The sequence below is a fragment of the Neocloeon triangulifer genome, unplaced genomic scaffold (genome assembly GCF_031216515.1).
Source record: "Neocloeon triangulifer isolate White Clay Creek 2 clone unplaced genomic scaffold, ASM3121651v1 ptg000012l, whole genome shotgun sequence".
NCBI classification, from domain to species: domain Eukaryota; kingdom Metazoa; phylum Arthropoda; class Insecta; order Ephemeroptera; family Baetidae; genus Neocloeon; species Neocloeon triangulifer.
In genome coordinates, this window is record NW_026775554.1 from 14,905,065 (window position 1) to 14,930,945 (window position 25,881).

Consider the following 25,881-nt stretch of genomic DNA (forward strand, 5'->3'; position numbering starts at 1 on the left):
CACGTTTTTGACCGAAAGTGCAATTTATTGGCGCCAATTGCAGCAAATTCTCAAAAACCTGGGCTGCACAGCCAATCCGCAGCCTGCTCGTGGTATCCGTGGTGGGGTGGACTCGATCAGCTGGATATGTATTGTTGTTTTTTGTTGGTATGGCAAATTTGTTGCCGTTGTATTTGACTTTGTGATATTTTAATGAACGAGTGATTTAAGATTTTTCCGTAAAATAAACATGGATTTCTTAACCATTGCAACCCTTTTTTATTCGGTATCTTTGGCAATTAGTGGCCAAGAGGAGAGCGAGGGCGTTAAATATGCAAGCAAATGCGAAGGTTTGATCATACGTTCTCTGAACTATCTATATGTACAACAGTTTAATGGTTTTTAATATCTGAAAATTTTCCAGTGTGCAAAATTCTATCGACTGAGCTTGAAGGGCGTCTGGAGGAGACAAGCAAAACCAGCGAAGTTATTGAGACTGGCTATTCAATAGAGAAGTCCAAAAAGAAGACGCAATACACAAAATCGTAATAGAAAAAATTTACCTTATTAATAATCAATGAACTCATTATTAAACGTTGATCGTTTTCAGGGAGCTCAGACTAGTTGAGTCTTTGGAGGGTCTGTGCGAACGGGTGCTGGATTACAATCTGCACAAGGAAAGGGAGGACAGCACCAGGTTTGCCAAAGGGATGAGCCAAACCTTCAAAACTCTGCATGGGCTTGTGTGAGCTATTTTTTAGTCTTATTTATTTTTTATCTGTGGGGAAATAAACAAAAACTTAAAATAAGTTAGATTTATAATCAATTGATTTAACCATTTTTTTTTTTAGTGACAAGGGAGTCAAAGTCGAGCTTGGTATACCGTACGAACTTTGGGACAAACCTCCAGCAGAAGTTACTAACATGAAAACCCAGGTGAATATATCTGATGCTTCTTTTCAAAAAATAGATTTTTATATTTAATCTTTCTTTTAGTGCGAGACGCTGCTGGAGCAAAACGAAGAAGCAATTGAGGAGTGGTACTTCAACCATCAAGGCGAAGTGCCGCTGCAAACCTACCTCTGTTCGGAGAGAGCCCTGAAAGGAGATGACGACTCTTGCCTGCTGGAGCAGCCCTCCGATGACTCAGTGGTCAAAGAGAAAAGTGATAAAACAGAGCTCTGATTTGGCTGGTGATTTCTCTTCATTCCATTCATTTTCAAGCAGCATAGAGATCTCCACCAGATTTTATTGATTGAGATCAATAAAACTTGATAAAAATTCACCACATTCTTGATACATTTGTAATTTATAACTTAAAATTTCTACCAAATTTTGTTACAATGCTTATTGTCACAAAGAACTTTTTTCGTTTAAATAATGATTAATATGTTTATATGTAGCACTTGTTTTTGCATTAAATTTGGCTAATTAATCATGAAAAATTTTGATGGAGCAAGTTTTATTTCAGATAATTCTGACTTCTGACATTCGAAAATTTAAAAAAGTCCCTTTTGAAAATAGTCAAGGTCCGCTCGTCAGAAAATTTTGATTGTTGTCGAGCTCTCTGATTGGGTACAATTTTACTTGTACCCAATCAGAGAGCTCAAACAACAATCAAATCATTTTTCATTGTTGCTGACGCGCGGACCTTGAAAATAGTAAAAAAAAAAACAGTCAACACTTACAAGTGTGGGGTGTCAATAGAATAACTGAAAACTCTTGTTATTGCAATGTTATTATACTTGCAGTTTTTATTTCTTTCAATATTTACAAAAGGTTTCAAATCCAGACATTGAACAGGCAATTTAAACTATGCATTAAAATCCAAATTTTCAAGTTTACCCTGTCCAATGGGAACCCACTAAATATTTCTTTTCATTATATTGCACCACTCTACAAAATATTTTCAAGTTTAATATCATCTCTTTTAAATTTTCTCATTTATCTTGATACCCTAACAAACTGAACTACATGGTGTGTTATTGCCATTATCAAGAAAAAAATCAAATCACAATTAACTGTGTAAAAAAACAAAAGTTAGATTGGATCAGCATTTTGGGGATGTTTGGCTCAAAAGAAAAAGACGCTATTGGTTCGCAGATTTGATCAAAATGAAATAATGAGACATGACAAAAGTTTTTCCCTTCTGGATTCACAGTCAGCTTTGCAAGTATTAAATAGTGTTTGATTTCAATGGGGAATTCAAAACTATTTGTTGCCTCAAAGAATGCTCCCACTTCGTTTTTTAAATTAAAACTGTTCTCTGAAAATTCTCAACCAGTTGAGAATCTCCGAGGGTTAAAAATCATTTTATTCAGACTAAAATTTCGGCAACCTTCCGAATCGTGCCAATCGAAAAACAACCAACCCCATTCTCCAAAGCAGTTGGAGACCAAACAGTTTTGAGTCCAGAAAAACTATTGGAATGTGTGGCATGAATGAGAATAATACTTGAAAGCTTTCAATAAAACATTTTTACAATTATAGCAGCAGAAAAATCAGGCAGAACTTGAGTCTCGTGATCAGAATTCACGTTGCATTTGATTACTTTTGCTCTCAGCCTTTTGAAAAGGCGAGAACTAAAAATTGCAACAAAAAGAGGTAATCATAGATCAATCATGTCTTTTTTTTAATTTGCAAAGGCGTGACGACGTTGACATCTGAAAGCAAAATCAAACATCAATCAACAGAACGCGCGCCACTTAATTAATTGGCAGAAGCAGCATAACCATGGACACAAAGCCTGCTCACAGTTTGTCAAGAAAAGTATCGGTCCGAAACCAGGCGCTTTTAATTTATCATAGCAAAGGCACCCGCAAGCCTCTTGATCGTAGAGCGATAGTCGCAACAGAGGAAAGACGATCAGCTTGCGCCATCACTTACTAGGAATATTTCCACCATGTCTGGATAAAGAACTCTTCGTTAAAACTCATCCTCCCTCTCCTTAATGGCACCACATTATTCAATAGCTTAAGTACATTCTAAGTAAGTGCATAACATTTGATCCGATGATGCAACAACAGCGTGACAGCATTTTTCTTTTTAAACTCTTGTCTCTGTTTTCTAAATGCATTTGTACAGTGGTCACTTAAAAGACTGCTGACAGTTAAGTATGTAATGGAGAATGTGCAGTTCAATGAGAGTAAAAGGGTAACAGCAGTCCATGGCAAGACAACAGAGAAAGAGAGCTTGAATACAATTTTGCGGCTTCTTCATAGATTAAAAATACCAGGGCCAAGTAGCTTTGGGAGCAAAATGCAAATGTGGCTAATCTAAGAGAGAAAGATGACAGCGCCTGCCAAAATTTCATTTACTGTTATTAAATTATTTAAGTACGTGAAACTGAGTAGTGAATAATACTGAGGTTATAAAAAGTAAGTTGAACTAATTTTGCAGCGTTAAAAAATATTTTACAATAAAAGCTAATGCTAAACAAACTTTTGAGCCCTGGTTCTATTTGTTTTCTGTTGCTGTACCAAAATACTGAACAGAAGTTGCAACAAGTGCCGAGTCTCAAGAGGATGAAACACAGGCCCAGAGAAGATGAAATCATTCAAAATTCTAAACAGCAAGTCAAGGTTTGAGCCCCGTATTCCGCATTGAATAACCGCAGTCAAAGTATATTTACATCCGTGTTCTAGGCTCTTTTTTACCTCTTGGAGACTCTGTGGATCAACTTCCTGAACGAAGCTGTCCACTTGGACCTGTTGAGGGCTGTTTTGGGAGGGGGAGACGGAGTGGCTTCGCCCATTCCCGCTGTCTTTGAGTCACACAGCTCAGACGAGAAGCCAGAGTCGGAGGAAAAGGCCCGTGCGGCAGTCGAGTTGGAGGTCAATGAGACGTCGGTGGGCAAAGATGAGACAGCCAACTCTTGCTCCTCTTCATCTTCTTCTTCTTCGTCGTAGCTTGTTGTACTAACCTAAAACCAAAAGTCAACGTTAGTCACCTGGGTTTATCACTTTTTTCCTATTAAGAGAAGGGTTAACAACAAAAGCAAATAATGGCAAAACTGTTTACATCAGGCTGTACTTTTTGATAGTGCAGGATGGTTAGAAATTAAATTGAATAAGTGATCTGAAGATTTGTACAAATCGCAAGCTACATTCTAGCGAGCTTTATACTCAGTCAGGGATAAGTTAATAACTTTTGATTACTGCAAAAGCCTAGCTTGTTACTTGGTCAGCATTACATGGAAGAAAAATAATAGTAAATCATTTCAACTCTCATGTTATCGGACGGACAAAGTGTGTGAGGTTTGCAGTAGAATGCAAAGTTCCAAAAAGGGTTACACACTGAATAGTGAGCGTAACGAAAAAGTTATTTGCCATTTTCTGCTTGCACTTGTGTCGAGTACCTCTTCGTCTTCTGCTTCGCTGCTCTCACTACTCTCGTCACTGTCAATGTAGGACAGACCAGAGGGTCCGGACACTGCGGGTGCCCTGGTTGGCGACGAGTGCAGCAAGTCTTCATGATCCAAAGAACAGCCTGCCTCCTCGGACTCGTTTTGGCTGCCAGACAAAGAGTGCTTGTCCATGGAGGACGACGGCCGGATCCACTGCCGCAAATCCTCCAGAGGTGCTTGAATGCAGGAAAAGAGTTTTCGCCTGGGCACAAAATTAAGCGATTTAGATTCAAAAATTACTAAAATAAAAGTGAGGCTGCGGAGTATAAAACTCACTGGTGCCTGAAGCGGTCAGCATAATCTCCGAATGTGGCCTTGGTGTAGCTGCAAACAGAGCACTTTTTCCTCTTGCAAGTGGCCAGGTGCTTCATTGCCTTTTTAAACTGACTATTGAGCATGGCAGTTTGTTGTGAAGAAACTTGAAGTTCAGAGAGCTGCAAAATTAGATTTATATATTATAATTTGGAAAGTTTTAAAAAATTTATTAAAAAATACTAATTTATCTTTGATTCAAATTTAAGTGATTTTAAATTATGTGTTGTGTGTTTTTATACCTCTTTTTCGAGGACAGCAACACTTTGGCTGGCCCGGCTTTTCTGCTCGGACAAATCTTCCAGGAAATTTCCAATGCCCTGTCTTTCCTCCTCCAACTCTCGCCGGAGACGTTCATTCTGGAATGAAGAATCAAAGTATCAATATCACACTCTCGAATTGCACTTGATCAGAAATATGCGAACAGCGGTGACATTAATACTGTGTGTGTTACCTGATATCCATGTGCAAGTGAAAAACAAGACACATATAAAATTTGCATTGTGTGTTAGGTTAGTAAATAACAAGAGTGTCCGGTGAAGGGTGTGATTTCAAGTGAATCGTCCGAACGTGAGAATGAAAAACGCTCACCTCTTTTTCGAGCATGTTCTTCTCGGCAGAGATCAGGGTGGCCTGGTGAATTGCGTCAAAACGAGCCCGCTCCAGGTTTCTCCGCTGGAACTCGGACTGGCCAGCCTGAGCTCTCATCTGCCATAAAAGGGCCGGGTCAGGAAGGGGCGGTCTTTCTATGGGGGGCTCTTGAATTTCGCATGACTGTACCTGTCGCAGGGCGGCATCCCTTTCCGCCTGTAGCTTCTGTTGCAAATCCAAAAACCGTTCCTTCTCGGCGCGCAGCTGAAACCAAATTTCATTAAGAAAAAAGTCAAAAATTCAGATCATTCAAAGGAAACGAGGTGATTTAAATTGTAAGCGGAAGGTCTCCCTCTCACTAAATTCGCAAGAAAGTAAAAGTATGTGTTCATGACGATGTGGATTATTCAACTATGACGTTCATTTTAAAAGTCTGTTGCCAAAAGTAAGCCCCGGAAGAAATCATCTGTCATATAACCATCTATAAATCAAAGCTTTCTTTACTTTTCTTTCTCTTAAAAGTTTAATTAATAAACTTCTTGACACTAACGGTGCTCCGATTTTTAGTCGGGATATTTTCCACTACTTGCACAGCTTGATTTCTTAACATGGAACTAATTGCTAATTTGGAATTTGGAAGCCATAATCATATTCGTAAAATTTTACAGCCTAAGCAATAAAACGGTGAGCATAATTTTCTGGAGCCCACGTAGAAATAAATCAAACATATTCCGTAAATCACCTGCCGCCCATGTTAAAAAGTACCGGCGGCTTCTGTTTGCATTTCTTAACAAGCTAGATGGGCAAAGAAAGGTCTTCATTAAAACGGCCTCCAATAAAACACGTCCCGCCTCCGTGCAATTAAACAATAATTTTAATTTCTCGGCGCGTCTCTGCAGCTGCAAACGTCAGATGAAAAAAAAAGAAAACATTTCCTTTTCACGTTAAAAAATATGACGCCAATTATAGTCTTATCAACCCAAAGAAGGTCAGTCCCATCAACAATGGGATAGAGTTCTCGCGCCGTTTGAGACCTTGGCTTTGAGAAAGGGGGAATAATTTCGTCCTGGAGGCGCTGAATTATTTAAACCACTCCATCCCGTGCAAGTTATTATGAATTTAATGCGAAGAAGACTCGACCCGTGATGCATTGTGCTAATTAAATCTCCACGCCGGCTCTAATTAGAGGACCAAACTAAATGTGGTGCGCAGCGGGAATCGCGGAAATTAATTTTATAACCGTGCTTGCGCTGAAGAGGAATTCGAATATGTGTGAAAATTAGCGTGAAGGCTGGATTTTAGCGGAGGAACCAGAAAACGTCAAGATTGGTTGAAATATTATGATTGCGAACCGAGCGAGTGTCATTTATTTCTGAGGCGCATATTCAGATCGCGTGACTTCGAGCAACTAGCAAAAGCTCTTGTATGGCATTAAACGTCAAATTATATGCCTCGCAAATTTTCAAGAGAAAAAAAACTAGAAAATCAAAATTTTAGACTTACTAAACAAATATCTCACAAAATAAAATAGTTGATTAAATAAACTAGAATAAATAATTTTAGGATTCCTATTCAGAATATTTTCCGTTTTCATTTATTATATTTCCATACTGTGTGGTTGAAAAATTTAGGAATTGATCAAACTCATGTGTAGATATTTAAATTACATACCTTGTCACACTCCTCTTCCAAACGCACGACTTTCTCAAGCTGCAGAAAGAGCTCCTCGTCCTTGTCCAGCAGCTGGGCATCCCTCTGTTCGACCCTCCGTTCCAGCTCCTCTCGCGCCTTGGCCAACTCGTCGCGTTCACCCTGCAACACACCATCACCCCTGAGGTCAGCACATATTCCACTAATTCAATCAAGATAATCTAATCTACAGAAACTACCCAAGCGAAGGGTTGAATTGGAATGAGAAAAAAAGGAAAGGGAAGAAGTGCTGGTTGCCTACTTTCTGGAGAGCCCGGCTAATACGCACGTGGGTCTCCTTTTCTTGCAGGTACGAGTAGACAAGTTCGCACTTGTACTCCCCCATGGACTGTTAATGTGCGAATGAATACGCGCAGTGTGAAGAGCAAAAGAATTGGATTAATCTGCGTGAGAGAGCAGCCGTGCCTGGGAAAAGGCTCGCGACCGACTGGCGAACAAGTCGAGCCAAAGGCGAGAAGCAGCAGCATAAAAAGATGCTCGTCGCGCGTTTATGTTGCTCTTGGTCTGTTATTGAGACAAGTGGTTGGTGCCGAGCAGGGCACGCCCTATTCTCTTTGACACTTTCAACGAGGTGGACTTGCTCGCCGCGGGCGTTATGAATTTTAATTGTTGCTCTGCTCTTTGATTATGCAAATTTCTAATTTTGCAAACGCCGTTTGTTCTCCTCTATGATGAATCCTTTTTTGACAAGAAAAGTAATACGGCAAAATATAAACTTAATGAAAACTTAGTTAAAATGCATAATCATGCTTTTCAAGATAAAATCTGGTTAATTCTATATTAGTAGATCTTAGATTGAATTATTTTTCTTGGAGTCTCTATTCGTCTTGAGATGTTTGAAATTGAGAAAGTTAATTTAGATTTTACGAGGCAGCCTCTTCCGCATCCCCTCGTTTTCGAACAAAAATTCATTATTATGGGTAAGAGGCGCTTCACAAACAAACCGCCTGCCATCCGCGTGTACGCTGAAAAGAGCCACGTTGTTATGTTAACAACTCTCATCAACAACTCCATTATCCACCAAGGCAAACATTCAGCCAAAAGAAGAAGGAATGAACTTCCTCCCGAAACAGAATTTCCATTCAAGAGTTATCAAAACAAACCGTGGCCACCACGACGTCGGAATAGCAAAAAGGCTGCACGAAAGTAGAAAATGCAGACAAACCCAGTTCAATGACTTTTTTATAAATGGCAAAATTTTTATTTTAATATTGCTTTGCAAATGTAAAAGCAATCAATAATAATTTTCTATCAAATAACCATTTAAGAAGAGTTTGCAGAAGAAATTTTTCTAATCTTAATTTTCTTTAATTACCACTTATTAAATTAAAATGATAAATGTAATCTTATCGTCTGAAGGGACTTTGGCCACCGATTGTCGGGAACTGAGCAAAAATAAGTTTCCATTCACAAAAAATCGTCTGATTTTTTTGCACATGGGGGCGAGATGCAGGCCCGGTGCCAAAGTGGGTGGCAGGATGAGAAATTGGGAGGAAGGAACGGGAGCTAGACGGTCGTAGAGACGCGGCGGTGCCATTCGTAATACTTCGCATGTCGGCAATTGAAAAGTAGCGACGGCCTGAACTACTTTCGTTTCGAACGTCGCTGCTGTTATGATTATTCAACGAGTCGATTTATGTAACCAGTGTGCCGTGGCGCGTAGGGCACACAAAGATCATTCTAGGAAGCCCTTTCTACGAGAAAATAATCGCTAGTTAGCACGATCAATGCCAAATTGATAGCCAAAGGACAAAATAATGTTTATTATAATTTGTTTTCAACAATATGCAAAAAAATATGTTTGTTTTGTTTGCAACGTTCCTAATTTGACCTTGGCAATTAAAATTTAATCCGATAGATTATTTTTCCACAAATAAAAACGGCAGAACTTACAACACGAATTAATTGGTGAAAACTTAAGCTCATTAATTATTGATTCGAGCTGCACGATTTGGCACGATTCTCTACCACAGAGTTGCTAAACAGCAAAACCGTAATTTCACACAGAGTTCAACTATTGTGATCCCAATTGAGTTTCTCCAAACTTCCGTCTGCCCGTGGGTGAAATATATATTTCATCCAGAGTGAGAGCCATCTCGATTGAAACCGCAATAATTGATAATTGTACCAATTCGCATCGCCTCTCAAAAAGCGACTCCCACCGAATTATTAATTGAGTTGCGTAACGTGACGAACGATGGAATTCATCCTTCTTCATTAGAGCCGCCACCAGCTACCAGCATCTTTACAACTGCAGCAGCTGTTGTTGGTTTTCGCATTGTTGAAGAGGCCAGTGGGCGATTTGGTGCAAAGTGACGACGACGACAGGAGGAAATAATGTGCCGTAAGAAAGTGGCCAGAGGCCGTGGCGGAGAAAGTGCTTCCTGCTAGGCGGATTACCGCGCGCATGACGCTCAATAAGAAACAAACAGCGTAACAGTGCTCTTGATTTTGAATTAAATGAGTCGTGAACTAAATTATTTTACGGTGTACTTGCATTTGAACGGGCCAGTAATGAATAATGAAATTACACCTTACTGCGGTTTAAAGAAAGTTACTTTTGCCATTACGTTGCTGCCTTGATAAATTTTATATATCTTAATAAAAGGCTTGAGATATAAACTGTTAGAATTCGATTTTTAAAAAATCTCTGCTCTCACAAAATTAATTCCTTTGTCTCAAGAAACTTGCAAGTCAAGTTTTTGCATTCGCTACGAGTTGAAACTTTTGTCCGCAAAGTTTGCAGACAAGAGAATTTTTCCAGAAGCATCAAAATACCAAGAAGTCGCCGGCGGCACTCGTCATTTTCTTTTCAGAGCGAATAAACAAAGCCCACATTTTTCTCCGCTCTGCTCGAGAAAATAAAAAGTCAGATGGACGTATCCTTTAATTAAATATTAATCGTCACACGCATCGTGTCACCCTGTAGAATGCAAGGTGGGCGGCTGGCAATCATAAGTAGATTTATTTTTTCCCCGGCTGTTGAAATTCCACAATTATTTATAATTATAGCTTGGCGTGCATCTCTTCACGACCTGATTTATTAATATTATTATTTTTTACCTCCAGCGACTAGACAAGTTAATTTTATTCACCGATTTGCATTTCAGCAGAAATTCTACGTAACTTGAATTAGCGGCATTAGAATTGCAAATGGTGCGCGACGACGGCGGGGAGCTTTGGTTTTTGCGCAACGGAATTTGAAGAGTTTGCGGAGATCACGCTCGGTGCACGGGAACAAACGATTCCGGGAAACAAAGGCCAATTATTATGATTATTTGTACGTGCCGAGACTGCTGCTGAGCAAGGGTTGATAAATGATTTGCATGTCGGTAGCAGCGCAGACGGGCAGGTGGGTACATAAATAAAAAGGGCGCGGTGCTCGTTTCGGTACACACTACACGCGGACAAAACGGCGGGTCGCTTTTGTTCTGCTCCGAGAGACAGGAATAAATGATAGGGGGCAGTTGTAATTTCAGAGTTATTGCAGATTACGTTTGCTCCCCTCTGTAATGTGCATTTTACAGGATGTATTCTATTCTAATCTTTTTTTAATTCCAGGATTAAACCATGGTTATATTTACATTAATTTGGATTGATATTTTAGCATTTAATTTTTGATCTAAATATTTGAAGCTTCCCTTGCGTTATACATTTCAAATCCTTGCATAATATAAAATGATGAAATCACAAAAAAAATTATCTTTTTCATCGCAAATTTCACTGCTTTAAATCTTGATGGCAGTTCAGGAAATTTGCATCGATGCATCTTGCTAGAAAAGAAAGTAAACTTTTGGTTTGATCTGTGCGGGGTGAGCGAATCTTGAAAGTAAAAAGGCGTTTTCACGGTCACTGGTTGCGATCAAGGAAGTTTGGGCGCCAGAAGATCGCAGGGTGCTCATTGCCACGGACGGCAGATGGGGAAAATTTTAACACGCTATATTCATCGGCAGTCCCATGCTAGGCGCAAAATGGTACCGCGAGACTTGGCTCGGATTTGGCTTTGGAAACAAAAAGCAACAATGAAAAAATATGGCGAACGCTCATTTCAGCTGTAGGCAGTGTGGCCGAGTTCCAACCCAAGCAAATTTAGCATATGAAAAAAAGCACCAGACTGTCTCTTTTAAAATAAGTGAAAAGGAATAAATTTGTCCAGCAAGAAATAATAATTTGACACGAACGAATTGAATAAAATTATTTACTGTAGATTTTTGTTAAGTATGAAAAATACAATTTCTGCTCAATTACGCAAGTGTTTCATAAAAAGTTGGACGGATTCTGTAGCGGTTAAATTTGCAAAATTCTTTACGTTAGGCTAATGACTTCCTGACGACCGCTTGAGCAATCAATGTTCCCTCTAACCCAGAACGCCAAAATGACATAATGGATTTTAAATTTATTTTCTAAAGACCAGCGTATCTTCTAAACGAGAGGTTCTAAGAAAGAGTTTTGTAATTCATAATTTTGTTTTGTTTATTTTTTTCTTCATCGTACTTTAGAAATAACAATGAGTGTGTAATTATTCTCCTGAAGGATTGTGACAAAAAAATTGTCGCAAGTGCAGGTGATTCCGAGAAAGAAAACCTACGGAAACGACTCACGTTTTGAGGGAATCTATACGGATCTGCCATTGTTCTTTTTATCTGGCGAGGCTCAAACTCACCGTAGCCAAGATCCTGAACACAAACACTGAAGGCAGCGGACCATGAGGTGCACCCACGGGACGGCATATTTATTTCATTTAATCCACTCTTCCAGAGCCCTGTTTTTAATTACGCAGTCGGCTTTCTACTCGTGAATTCCACCGGCGACTTGCTTGCTGACCTCTCGCGTTTCCCATGACGATTGTAATTACAGGCACAAGTATCGCGGCTCCGGTAACATTGGTGGCTGAAATTCAACTTGTTCAAAGGGGCTTGTGTGGTGAAAGGCTGCTGCAAATGTAGCCGATCAGAGATTCGCTCCCTCTGGGAATGAAACCCGGCGCAATGAAATCCAAACGAATTTCGCACCGGTATCATTGATTGCACGCGCCGGGTTCACTGCCTGTTCATGCTTTGGTGCTTCGTGCTGGGCGCAAAAAGAGCAGTATACGTCGTCGAGTGCATTTATTTGCAAAATCCGTCGCTTGTTTGCAAAGTAAGGCTTCTTGTGAATTATATTATTACTTACTTTCAAAGTGTTGAAGCTGTGAAACCGTGAAAGTTCAGTTTTAAATAGTTTTCGCGTTTTTCGTATGCAAGCGCAATAATAAACGTCAGAATATTTTTTTTCATAGAAAATATCAGCAGCAAAAAGAAAAATATCAGTAATAGTAAAAACATTCATTTTTTGTTGTTGTAAAAAAATTAGGAAAATAATATGTTAGTATTTTTTCTTACAATATTTTTTAGAAATTTCAGAGTTGCAAATCCGACTTCCGGCAATTGACACAGTTTGCAACAGTTGTTAACATTTAATTTTAAATTTATTTTGAAATTAAAAATTTAGAAAACTTCCAAGTTTTTCCTAAATTTATTTTAAATTTCAATAAATTACAGAATTTTTCCTGTCCCTTGTGCCTGAAACCAAAATTTTTTTATTTTGATGGCAACTTATCTCCCTACTTTAAATAAATAAATTCGTGTTGAATGAGATACAGGCTCAAAATTAATAAGGACTCTCTATTCACAAAAGTAATAGTAAATGTGAAGGCGATAAATTATAAAATGCGAGTTTTATCTTTTGACAAACAAACTGTGAAGATAAAAAGCATTATCAACTTTGCGGGTTTGAATACTAATAGTTAATAGTGTGCTCGTGGCTAGTACGTTTCTTATGTCTGACGCTATTTCGTTCGTTTTCGTTCACTTTCTAATTCTAAATTTGCGATAAAACACTAGTTTAACATATGAGAAAACATAGAAATCGGAAAAGTAGAACTCCATATTTCCGATTTGACGTCAGAGCGCGAGACTGTTCGCGTTGCCAATCGATAAACCGGGAGCAATAATAGCTTCTCTATGATAATAAAACTGCTGCATCTCTCAATCGCGAGACTATAAAATAAAATTATGCAATAAAAAGAGCAAAACAATAATCCAAAAAGTTAATTCGCTCGCTGTCTACGTGTTAAAATCTTTCCAAGGGCGTTCGAAAAAAAAATACTGCGAGTAATTCCGGCGGTGCTTGGCGGTATCGCCATTCGCAGTGGCCAATTGAATTATCTCTCGGCGGGCTTATCTTGCTTGAATTCTCGCACCGGCGGCTCGTTTTGTTTCACTGATAAACACACACGAGAGCGAGAGATCAATACAGTGCCGGTCTCCAGCTGGCACGCGCCCCTTAATTTCCACCCACCACCCCTCGGATGCGGTGCAGAGGCGCAACCTACCCCTCTGACCCTGGCGTTGGCAAGGGTTGGCCTAATTAAACCGATGAGAACGGGCCGTGTGCGCCGAGAGCGATTAGAAAGAGGGAAAAAATGAAACTTGCCAACTTCGCACACATCATCGAAAAACTGGGTTGCCCATGAACCAGTCCATTCAATTTGACGGCTGTGCGACACAAAAGCTCAACAAATGAGCAATTTGCTCCCACTGCGCCAACTGCTCGATTGAATTACGCCGCCTTTGTGTACACAAGTGCATTTTTTCATTTCATTTTGCATTGTCTGATTGACAGCGAGAACAAAAGAAAGAATTTTTAGCATTCAAAGAATTCAATCGACCTTCACTTTTTTAATTCACATTATCTTAATTTCTCCTTGTAATTACATGAAAACACACCATTTTTGCAGTACTTAGAGCTAATTACCAAGGTCCATAAAATGATTAATTTTATTTCTCGCAGATGTTGTTTTTATCTCAAAGAAAACCGTTTTTACTTCTATAATACAGATGCAAAATAGATTTAGATTGGAAACTCTTTATAAATTGAGCTTTAGACTTCAAGATCAACAAAAATGTAAACTTCAAATTTTAATAACAAAAAAGTACAGCACAGTCAAAATTTGCAATTTCACTTTTTTTTTAAGCACGATGCAAATTGCTTTTAGTTGATTAAATCACAAATTCTGAAGCATCAAGCAGTGAGAATAAATTGGCAAAGTTTCTTGTTTCCAATTGAAAGACTTCATATAAACATTTAAGAGTCAATCTTAAGTCCCATTCCCGCTCATTTAAATAAAACGCAGCCCAAATGAAACAACCTTACGGAGTGGCATATATTACGAGATGAATAGCAGTTTTCCCTTCAATCAGATAATTTCTCGCCTAAATCCTGAATCGCTTGCACGAAACGCCAAGAACAGGGGGCGATAAAGTCTCAAATTGCTCCGCGCGCCCCAACTGTTCCGGAATGGTTTCGCGTGACCTCAGGACATTCCGAGGCGGCGTTTGTGAAGGGGAAATTTGCATCACATGGCAATGGCCTCTGGCAAATGCTTATAACTTATAAACAGCAGCCAGCAGCATTTCCAGCCAAACTCGGCAAATTGTTTCATGAATTTTTTCGCACTCGGCAGAATTATTGATCAGAGCTGGGAATTGCACACGTGCCGCCGTGCCGCGAGATTCGAGGTTTAATTAGTTGTCAGCAGCAGCATGAATTCAAATGAAAAACTTCTTTCCAAGGCTGCCTTTTTGCTATTCATCACCGGTGCACTAAACCATGATGGAACGTTTAAAGTTGAATGAGTTGCACATGCACGGAGCGAGGCGAAATTACAGCAAGTTGAGACGGTCCCTCTGGGGGTTGTGCGAGTGACGTTGAGTGTCTCGCCGGTGCATCATTTCATGCGGCAAATTTTAATGAGACGAAAATTTTACATCAGAAGAAACTGACATGGCACAGCGACAGGTGTGCTTGCAGCGGCTAAGGGACAAAATTTACTCACAAAATCAGAATCTTTTTTTGAATTTAGAAAATAATTGAGGTGGTTTCGATTAATATTTTTTAGTCTCAAAGAAAAACTTTCTAATTTAGGAGGTCTTTCATTGAATGTTACATTATTTTAATTTTGTTATTTTAATTCCACGCGAAATTTTCAAGACAATTATTTGTAAAAGATTAAAACCGGCATTACACTTGACAAAGCAAACACAAGCACGTCTTAATTTCTTTGCCATTATTCAATTTGTCCTTTCAAATGGCAAATATTGTGATTCATTGAAATATCTAGGACGCGGTCGATGGACTCGTCCAAATGATTGTCTGTCCTTGAAACGTGACAGCGAAAGAAGAAAACAATAACAATAATATGCCGAACCGCACTAAAGGTAATGCGCTGAGTTATAAATAATATCGACTAAGCGAAAGCTGAATTTCCAAGGGTCTTGAAGTTCTGCTTCGCCTTGCAAGAACACAATTTCGGCCGGATATTTTATAAACAACCAACGGACACGCCCAAGATGTGCCTGTGGGTTTTTCGGGTAATGCACTCGCCATGATACATGGGTGGATGAAAAATTGCTGGCGTATAAAACTCCATGTCAAGTAAAAATCCATCTCCCCTCCTTACAAAAACTCTATAAATATCAACAACGGAGAGAGAGGTAATTGATATTAATTATCGACGCGACTTCGATCCAGTGCGGGAACAGCATACCGTCTACTATATATTATAATGCGGAGCTGAAAATGGCCTAGACCTGCTTATCTAACACAACCTGATGTAAACGTAAACGCAATCACGTAATTGAAATCACCGAGCGATCACGCCAGAAAAATTTAGTTCTGATTAATTGCAGCCATTGCAGGGAAATATCAGAAGCAGAAATCAACAGTAAACTAGCTGAATAGCAAAAATTGCAATAATGCTCCCTTTAGTTTTTCATTGGCAAAACAACCAAAAGCACCAGGGCTATCAATGTTTATATTTGTTTAAAATTATTTAAAAATTCTTGAAATAATTTGATGTTAATATAATTATTTAATATAAAAATAGATAACTCACTTTCTGATATATCATATTATTTTTTTCATCATTATAAGTAGAGAAGAAATTCATAAAATTTATTGTGAAATTATATCCAGGAAACTTTGAATCATTGCAAAAATACTAGGATACAATTTAATATTATAATTTATAATTAAGACGAACTTTTAAACTAGATTCTAATTTTCACTGTTACTTCTTTCCTAACTTGATTCACGGTCAATTGAGCATAGCGAATGGCCCTAATTATTTGCACAAACTCTATCGGCTGAGCAATAAAAGCGATCGTTGAGCCGTTGAAGAACAACAAAAGCGGCCTGCTTTAAAAATTGCGCTCGAGGCGAGTGAGATCATAGTTGTTGGATAACATTCAGCGTGCCCTGTGTACAAATATTGGGCGCAATGAACGCAGCGACTTTCACTTGATGCAGGTCGAATCTTTTTTTTTTGCGGCGACGAGAATAATTATTTATTATAATGGGGGAGCGAACGCAGTCGATGCACTGCTGTGCAGCACAAATACGAGTCTGGTTACAGAATAAACATGAGATGCGACCAACATGAATTAATGTGGTTGGCAGGTGACACGAAGAGGATTGAATTATCGAACTGAACACATAAAATGAGACCTGTAAAGTATTAAATTTGAAAAAAAAAATCAATATTATTTTCAGAAAAAATTTAGATTGCTTTAAATAAACCGGTTACTAATTTTTTCTCATACGACATCATAATTCAAAATTAATTTTGTGTTCTAATTGGACAACTAAGTAAACAACAATAAAAATGATTAAAAAAAATAGACCAGGTAAAATAGATTGTGTTACTTTAAATTTCTGCAAAATTTAATTTTTAACTACTATGCAATAATATTAAAAATCAAATTTAAAAAAGCAATTAAATTTTATAATTTGGCTTGCATTTGTTCAGACCTCAAGGGCAGGTGCTTATAGAGACACCCTTGGGAGCAGGTGTGCTTAATATCTGTTTGATCTAAGTCTTATAGGGAAATGAGGTTTGGACGTATGGGAAATTTTAATATCCGGTGGCGAAAATCCGTCTCTCGGGATTCCGACATCGATTTGCGTGCCGGCATGCGATTTAACAACCTGTGAGAAACGCTCTCCCACCGTTCCAAAAATGATTTGCATTACAAATTAGCACGGCAGTAATTTCCAAATTTGTTTTCACCATCACGGGTTGTCAGTCAAAGAGAGGCTCTGTATAGTTTTATGGCAAAACGAGCGGGGATAACAAAAAGAAAATTGAGACATAAAACAGATGAGCAACGAAGAGGAAAGTCTCTGAAGTGTTGGCTAATTGTTTTGTTGCCCAAGCACGAGGAAAACTTCGCGACGCATACAGGCCAAGAAGTGCTGTTGATTAAGAACAGCTATGTGAATTGTGTGAAAAAGAAATGATAATTTTAAACTGACAAATTGCTTCCTCGTGGGATAATTTGTCAGAAATTAAGATAATTTTCTGTACACTAAACAAAAACTGTTTTCAACTAGCAGCACAAGAAATTGCTGCAAATAATAATTTACAGGATAAAAATAAAATTTAAAGTGATGTGAAAAATTTTCCTTTTGAAATAATAGATTATATTGAGTAATTCTTGAAGGATTTTCAATTTTCATTGTCCTTCAGTAAATGAAACTGACCAAAAACCTAGTATGTTTTAATAAATAAATTGAAATTAAATTAGTATCATTATGGCAATATTTAAATAATTATACATTTCTGTTCTTTGTAAACTTCAATTTTTTACCTTTTGAGCTACTTTTTCCAATAAAAATTCGTGAAAATATATTATTTGGATCAGTGAAAATCGTGAAAATGTTGGGTGGTTAAAATGATGGTTCAATGACCTCCATTAGCAGGAACCCTTCCCAAAATAAATTTATGGAATAGGAAATTCCGGACCACGAAATGTGCTTCAAATCCCGAAAAGCCATTCCTGGGGATTCCCTCGACCATAATTCTCACGATCGCAGACCATATCTCTGGCAATTTTCAGGCTCTGGCCCTTTATTATGGAATATATGTGCATTATTCAAGGGGCGCGTGCAAGAGCTGCGTCTGGTGCACATCGCAGGGCGTATACAAACAGGGCGCGCAATGCAAGCACTCGGCAGCGGCAGCTCGCGCTGGGAATCAATAACGTTATCAACCGCCATGCAGCCCAGCCTCCGAGCTGGAGAACGCGCCCTCGGTGCTCTCGTCGCTCCACGCAGGCAGCGCTCGTAAAAAATTTATCGCCGCTGAAATTACGTGACTTTATTTTTCACCAGGGAGTTGTTTAAAATTCAAATATCAGCCGAACTTGAACCACTTTTTTGTTGTTGTCCATTCCGCATCAAAATTCAGAATCGACCGGCGGCGATGGAATTACATGCTGTAAATCAGAACAATCTCGTTTTATTTGATGAGGGTCGCCCACGTCAAGTTTGGCCAATTAGGCTGTTTGTATCCGAGATCTATGGCTTTATTATAATTTCGAAAGGATTCGCGCGCTGGGTGCTTGTAGGGACTTTTATTGGCACCCTGATTCTTTCAGACCCTAAATATAAATATTCATTAATTTAGTTTTACGACGTCCTTTTTTAGAAGTTCCAACACTGAATTAATCCCCTGAACATAAATTTACATGTTGCTCAATGTAAATAACGTAGAATAAAAAATATATTATTATATTAATATTTTTCCGAAAAATTAATTAGAAATTTCCAACTTTGATAGCGAATTGCTTTGAAATTGGAATCATCTATAGATTCCCAAATAAATTGATACTAATTCTATCAAATTAATTTGAAATTCAAACAAAACAGTCAGGCTCAAAAACACAATTAGCTTACTAAGTTTAATTAGTTTAAGACTGTTGATATAATTTAAATCCATATGATTGGCTTATCATCAGGAAAATTAATTATCTAAAATTCATAAACAAAGAAAATTTAAGCAAAAAAATATTGCCTTGTGTTGGCTGATACTGAAGGGAATTAAATGACCCGAGAGCTAATAAAGCATCCGTCGTTTCGTCTGGCTATGCAACTAGCACTGTTTAGAGTGCCGAATGGAGGAATTAATAATGAATGCTAATGCCGGCTGAATAAATCGAGCTTCATTAATGCAATGCAGTCAGTTGCGTTTATACAGTTTGTATTATGTACATTCTCGTTGCGAGCGGTTTCTCTCGGTGTCAATCAGCCGATCGCTCGGACGGAACCGAAAAGTGCAGCGCCGACAAAAAGCTTCTCTCTTGAACGCAGCCAGCCGATTTTTCAACCATACATAAAAGATGCACCGCGCTTTTTTTTATCACTGAACTCGGTGACCTACAAAAACCAAAGCGGCGTTTGCCATGATAAAATGCCATGAAATCAACGGCCGAAGCGTGCATCACGAATTTAAATTATAAAAATGCGAGTTATATTGTGTTCAGGGGAAGGAAAAAAGAGGTTTTGTTCAAATTTATTTATTGCACGTCTTGCCTGTTGGAAGAAGTTATAGAGAGAGTTTCCCTCAACGTGCTTTCACACACGTTGCAATTACGTTGATGGGCATGAGTAATGAGGGAAATGAGCGTTGCTCATTGCGTGCAGCTAAAATTTTGCATGAACTTGCCTTAGATTATGAATTTTATTGTAGCAGAATAAAATCAATTTCTTTTTTAATAATTTTGACTGATAATTTGCTCAGCCTTTAAAAAATTAATCTCTCTAATGACGAGCTGGGACTGCTCCAAACTGTCTGAGTATCAAAGAAATTGCGCTATAAATAAATCCTAGCTGCCAGCGTAATTAAAGGCAAAGCGGTCCAACATGAAAAGTCGTGCACTGTAGTGATGAAAGCTGTGCCGCCGCTTGATTTTCAGATTCAACTCAAAATCACACAGCAAATTACACTCTCAGGATCAAGCAACCCGAGATGATTCGTGTAATTTTACGCCAAGAAATAAATAATCCGAAATGATCAAACACCGGTGAAAATTTTCGGCATCAATTCAGTTGGAAAGCCAGAGTTGGTTGAACGCAAAATGAAAAAATAAAAAATGCGGTTCCGTGGAAGATGGTCGGCAGAGCGTGCAACTCGCGACGGGGCCACACCTACAGAGCATTTTCCTGCCACGGGAGGACCTACCTACACCCTAGCTAAAACATCAGCCGCTCGGGACAATAAACACTTAATGTATGCATGCCGTGCGGAAGTTCGCTGCTAATTAACAAATCCAGGGCCTCATTTGGCTCGATGCTTAATTGGGACGGAAATTTTGCGCCTACAACCCCATTTGAAACGCATAACAGTTATTGATTAGTAAAGACTTGAGGAATTTATAAATGATTGAGATCAACTTGGGAGTTCTTAAATTAAATAAAACGAATGAACTGAGAAATGCTTAATTAAGAAATCTAACAAATTTAAAATAATAAAGAATCAATACAAAAGTTCTTTATGATAAATTGAGCCATATTTTTTTTACAGAAGTGTTTCTTTTTGTATTTTTGCAAAAATTATGCAAAGGATTAAATTAAATTTTTATACTGCTAAGCAAGATATATTTATTAATAAGCTTTAGTACATAATAATCCCACGAATGAATTGTCTTTATTACGGCGCAGAATGTATTTTCACCTCACAGTTTGTTTACAGTTATAGATTAACACACGGCGAAACGATCCACTCTGCTCTTCAAAGAGCAATAAAATGATCCATCTGCCCGCGTGTAATATGTAATATGCACGGTATACTATTATTATCATTATTCGCGATGTTTTTATTCAGTGTACTGGGTTGGTCATGCAACCCTCATCAGGGACACGCGAAGGATGAGCTGGACGCTTCTGTGTAAATATAATGTGAGGCCTGCTTTTGAATTTTATTGCGCTCCATTAACGCGTTAATTTTCATTGTTGCGTCAAGAGACGTGGGGAAAAAACTATACTAGTCGTAAAAGAAAATCTTCTCAGCGAGACCAGATTACATTAAATGCTTCACAAGATTATAGAATAAGGACTTGCTGGAATTTGTTTGGCTGTAAAAGCTGTTTTGATTTTTTAGAAGAAGGCGAATTGTAAAACTGTGGCAATAAAAGGATTCGAGATAGCACGCATGTTTGCCTTCCTCTCTAGTTTTGGCGTGTTGCGCGAAAGGATTATGATTTGGCGCTTTTTATGGCACCACCGCGTCTGCAAGTGTCGGCAGCGACCTGAGGTGGCATAGCTTGTCGGTTCGTTTATGGCCCTCTTGTGTTTATAAAGTAATTAAAGGGCTCAAAATGAGCGACGCCCATTTGAATACCTTGGATTGTATTCAAATTTGGACCAGAAGCACAACCTCGCTCTAAATTATAGAAAAAAAATTGTAAAAAATTCAACAAGGGTTTTTTTTCTATTACATATAAATTGATTGAAGTTGACCTGCAGTAAAATAATTAATATCAAGCATAACCGGATCGAGTTATTTTTCTAATATTGAGCGGAAAAATAAATACTGCAGTTGTTGCAACGTTGCGGCAAATTAATGGGATAATTGCAGGGGAATTATCAGAATATTTGCAGTGAAACTCTCATGCAGCAAAAGGTTTATTTCATATGAAGGACGAGAGTGCTCTGCCACTCTGTCCGATGGGAAATGAAATACACAAACGAAAATTGTGCCTCATCATTTCGCTGCATGCAGTAATGAATGTGAGCTGCAGCGCCGCGGCAGCACAATGGAGCATTTAAAGAGTGCTCTTGCGGCAGGAAATGCATTAAACGTCGCGTTCTTCGGAAATAATCAAAAGGCAGCTCGCGCAATCGGCGTCATTTTCTTGGTTCGGCTGAGCCGGTTTCTAGAGGCAGTGCTACTACTATTGTCACTGGGAAATAGGTCGACGTGTTTGAAGAAGGCAGGGAATTATTTACGCCTCGAAGAAAGGAAGAAAAAGGCACACAAACGACAGATAACAAAAGAGGTGAATGATTTTTTGATCAACTTCTTGATCTTTAAAGACAATTTTCTTCGGCAAAAGATCAGAGGTTATGCTTTATGACGAGACGTGACTTTAAAAATTCTGACACACCACGATGTTTATCACAATGTATTTTTCCTAAATAAATTTATATTATGAAGAAAAATGAGCGCATTGAATTATAACATTAATTTGAACTACTTTTCATTTTTTTTATTCAATATTTCAGTAACTATAATTTCGCAATTTTTAAATTTTTCCTCATTTATTCGTTCATTCCACATATAAACGTTTGCCATTACAGGATTTTGTTGCATGGAGTTCCGACTGGACATTTACAACCATATTGCAATAATAGAGATAACCACGCCAGTAATGAAATTTCTTTGTATTTGTATTGGACTTCCCATATAAATTATCTCCGCCGGCAATGATGGATTACATTCTTGGAGCAAGCTGAGCACCAATTCTGCAGTGCGAGCACAAGAACGAAACTTTAGCAATCGGTGAAGTTTCCTAACCAAGTTTGCTCGCATCTTGCAGCGATTAATTGCTGGAAAGGGCATCAACTTGGGCCATAAAAAGGTATGAGCTAATCAGCTTTATCTCTGCGGCCGATCCACCGAGCGAACGAATGCATTGAATAATTTATCAAGCAAGTGCTTTTATTGCACGGGGGCGGCTTAGATACTCAAGATGCTCTCTCTGTATACGTCCGCAGCACAATGAGTCAAAAGTCGAGGGTGCCATTAAGTCCTCGAGAGATCTCCTCCCGGTGTGAGGCACCCCTGCGCGAGCCACGCATATGTTGGGTAATAAATGCGCCCCCAGACTTCTTTATTTCTTCCAATTCAATTTCTCTGACAGCAGGCAGGCTCCTCGACAGACACATCACAAAAAGTTTCAGTTTTGCCGCTCCATTAATCAAATTAATTGCACCGAAAAAGATAAATCAAGAAGGCGTTTCCTCGTGACAACGGTTGGTGCGTTATTCTAATTTTAATCCAGCTCTTGGAGTTTGTAGGAAACGTGCACGCGATGCGTTGTATTTTTGAAAAGGCAGAAAACTCATTAACCTGCATTTTTATTCTCGGAGCCTAAGTGGCTGGTAATTAAAGAGAATAATGTCCGCTCGTTTCATGGAGACAAAAGCGCATTCCCGGCGAGAAGAGCAGCTGTCGAAAAATCCCTCTGGACCGATCGCATCGGTTTGACACCCGAGAATTCTCCAACTACAAATTTGTTTTGTTCTACACCAGATTTTTGGACTTTGGCCACAGAAACTAACTTAAAGACGCGTCTGTTTTTATTTTCGTTTTCACGGCAAGAGCGACGCTTTTACACTAATGGTCAGCGACGGCAATGCCAAATCAATCTGCTAATTGCTTTTCTTGGTTAATTAGAAAAAGTGTTTGTCTCTGTTCGAACTGATTAGGCAGCTGTGGTTTGGAAAACGCGACGAATGCGTGTAAATAATTAGAAAGACTTTGGTTGACCAACTCGAGATTAAGTAAAAAAAAGAGCAGCTTCACAATACAATGCACTTTTTCAAACACCGCCCACGTGTGTTGAAAGCTGCGCCTTTTCTTCTCTCATTTTTTCGCTCTGCTCTGGAGCAACCCTCTCTTTTGCTTCTTAGCACACAGCGAAGAATTTTTTTCTGCTCTATAAATCTGAATGCTTGTTTGCCAGTCATGCCCAATGAATTCCCACGAAGGTTTCATTTCACCCCTTCGCCCGGCTGAAAGAAAATATCTCGCAATGAGATACATTTGATAATCATGACATTAAGAAATATTAAATGTACACGAGAGGCCAAAAGGGAGCGCATTTTGGTTTTTCCTGCTCAAGGGCACAATGCAATTCAACACCGCAAATTTTGTTTTTTGTTTCCCTAGCATATGCGACCAAATAATCCTTTGCTTTGGTTTCAGCTTCTTTTTGTATAAAAAAGACAATACGGAGGTTTTTACTGAAAGTTTATTTTACTAAAGAACGGAATGCCATGCTAAAATTTAGGATTATAAATAATTATGTAAGCAATCACAATTAAATGTAAAAATTTAGGTATTTAGTTTATTTTCAAATATTTTATACAAAAGTTTCAATGAAAAAATATTTCCCTTTTCAAATAGATTGTGTTCATAACAGCACATTAAATTAAATGATTTTAATATTTCTTGTACACATTCTATTCAGCTTTGTTGTGAGGGGCACAGAACTCGAGAACAGCCAGGAGAGCAATTTCAAAAAGACATTAGAGCCGATTGTTGGTTTTAGCCCAAGAAGCGTCGCTTTTGATGAGCCAGAACGGTGAGAACACCGTAATGGGGGTTGAACTTGAACCCCCACATCCTGCCCGTCTTAAGGGAGGCTCGAGTGTGAGTTTATTTATACGCCGAGTGCTCTCACAAATCCGCCTTTGCTTTCGAGTTAATGCACTTTTAACCGCTGCTCACCATGGCTTCAATTATATCGCGTGTTTTTTTTTCTGCACCGGAGTCAAGAAGTTTGTTTGTCGCAAGCAAACACGGCGTGCATTTAAATGACAGGGCAAAGGAGCACAAACCGCCGCGAAAAGTCATCCGTGTGAGCGAGCAAACATGCAGAGATGAAAAGCAAAAGAAAATCCACGCATATACAAAACACGTGCACATTTCCATACACACACGGCGGCCATTTATACCGAGCGAAGCCACAAACGCGAAAATTGTTTTGTATACTTGAAAAGGCCCTTTGTGCTTCGTCGTGGCCGCGTGAAATTCTATTCTCGCGACAGATCATCCGCGTCGACCTCATTGAGCAAATTTGTGACCATGTTGAAAAAAATCGGCCGCCGAGACTTGCTCGCTGGCGTTCAAAGGCTTCCTCGCCTCAAGCCAGAAAATCAATTTTGCCGTGAGTCTCCGATCACGGGGTCTGTCTAATTATTGGGGGAAACGTCTCGTCTCAAGTCGTCTGCCCTCTTTGAGCTCGGCCGCCGTCTCGCAAGTTATGCAGATCAACCTCATTTGCGGCCTCTTGGGCTTGTCATCGTGGGCAAGTCAGTTCTGCGGTGAATGTGCGGATTGACGACGTCAGCAATTAATTCTAACACGCTCTGTTCCTGAATCGTACCACAGATATGATTTTCTATGAGCAGATTTCTACTTTCAAATAGGAAAAAAATACACGCATGACTCATGCTTAAACTTCAATTTTTTTCCAATTATCTCAAGAAACCGAAAATAAATTGTATTATCAGCGAGTTATAATTTAAATTCGAAATGAGAGCCAAACAAATACAAGCTAACCGGGGTGCGGCTTTAAACCTAAGGTTTGTATAAATATAAGTTAAATAAAGGGTTCTTTTGCAACTGGAAAGTGCCGTTTTTGGCCCCAGTTTTAATTTCAGTTGGAAATACCAAATTTTAAAACCCGTTTTGAGTTTTGTGGTCATGAAATTGTCTCATGTTCCCTTTTACCGTATGATTCATTTGATCCCATGGTATTCAAATATATACAATATGAGACGGTAAAAAATTTAGCACTTGAACTTTTACTGTCACGCTTTGTTTTAAAACACAAAATGAACGGAGTGTTTAATTAAAGTTTTTGTGCAACGCCAAAGTGATTTGTTTCAATATCAGTTCAAGAGCTGTCTCGTTTTGGAGTGAGTAATTGTTGTTTTACACAAAAAGGCTTTTTACAAGAGGCTGCCAAGTGGGGCGACAAAGTACTGCCAAATGGTTTCGTAATTCGCCAACTCGGAGGCTAACGACGTTTTCCTTTGCGTTGACAATCGGCGGCATTGCTCCGCTTGCGTCACGTTCGCCTTTCCGCTTTTTCGCCAGTACTGACTGCATTTTCGCGGCGGTACAAATTTACACTCGGCCGCCGGTGAAATCCTCAAGGTCGTCCAGGTAGAGCCGATCTGCGCATCGCGCGAAAGGGAACATCACACCATCAACTGGCGCTCGCCTACTTTGCTTCATCATCGACTGAAATGAGGCTTAGCCAGGGCTTTGCTTG

The 25,881-nt window shown here is 38.9% G+C and overlaps 2 protein-coding genes across 4 annotated transcripts in view; one reads left to right on the plus strand and one right to left on the minus strand.

Annotated features, from left to right (window-relative positions):
* Positions 1-113: 113 nt before the first annotated feature.
* On the plus strand, positions 114-1,418 carry LOC132196287 (protein canopy homolog 3). Its single transcript, XM_059618830.1, has 5 exons — positions 114-329; positions 404-524; positions 590-724; positions 831-915; positions 976-1,418. Exons 1-5 carry the CDS (start codon positions 230-232, stop codon positions 1,162-1,164), a joined length of 630 nt encoding a protein of 209 aa, XP_059474813.1. The 5' UTR covers positions 114-229; the 3' UTR covers positions 1,165-1,418.
* Positions 1,419-1,713: 295 nt separating this feature from the next.
* Positions 1,714-25,881, minus strand: part of LOC132196286 (uncharacterized) — a 29,602-nt gene continuing 5,434 nt past the window's right edge. The window contains exons 3-9 of one of the 3 annotated variants that reach the window (XM_059618827.1): positions 6,959-7,099; positions 5,477-5,551; positions 5,288-5,404; positions 4,939-5,055; positions 4,661-4,818; positions 4,337-4,586; positions 1,714-3,901 (exon numbers count right to left, since the gene is read on the minus strand). In XM_059618827.1, coding sequence (XP_059474810.1) covers positions 3,632-3,901; positions 4,337-4,586; positions 4,661-4,818; positions 4,939-5,055; positions 5,288-5,404; positions 5,477-5,551; positions 6,959-7,099 — 1,128 coding nt within the window. In that variant the 3' untranslated portion in view covers positions 1,714-3,631. Of the gene's footprint in view, positions 3,902-4,307; positions 4,587-4,660; positions 4,819-4,938; positions 5,056-5,287; positions 5,552-6,958; positions 7,100-25,881 lie in introns of all 3 variants that reach the window. The other 2 variants (XM_059618826.1, XM_059618829.1) reach the window with 2 other exon arrangements.

Excerpts from the sequence above, each read along its gene's own strand:
- LOC132196287 (XM_059618830.1), top strand. The coding sequence starts at position 230 with ATGGATTTCTTAACCATTGCAACCCTTTTTTATTCGGTATCTTTGGCA. Across the intron at positions 525-589 it reads AAGACGCAATACACAAAATC|GGAGCTCAGACTAGTTGAGT; the intron begins GTAATAGAAAAA and ends GATCGTTTTCAG. Across the intron at positions 725-830 it reads AAAACTCTGCATGGGCTTGT|TGACAAGGGAGTCAAAGTCG; the intron begins GTGAGCTATTTT and ends TTTTTTTTTTAG.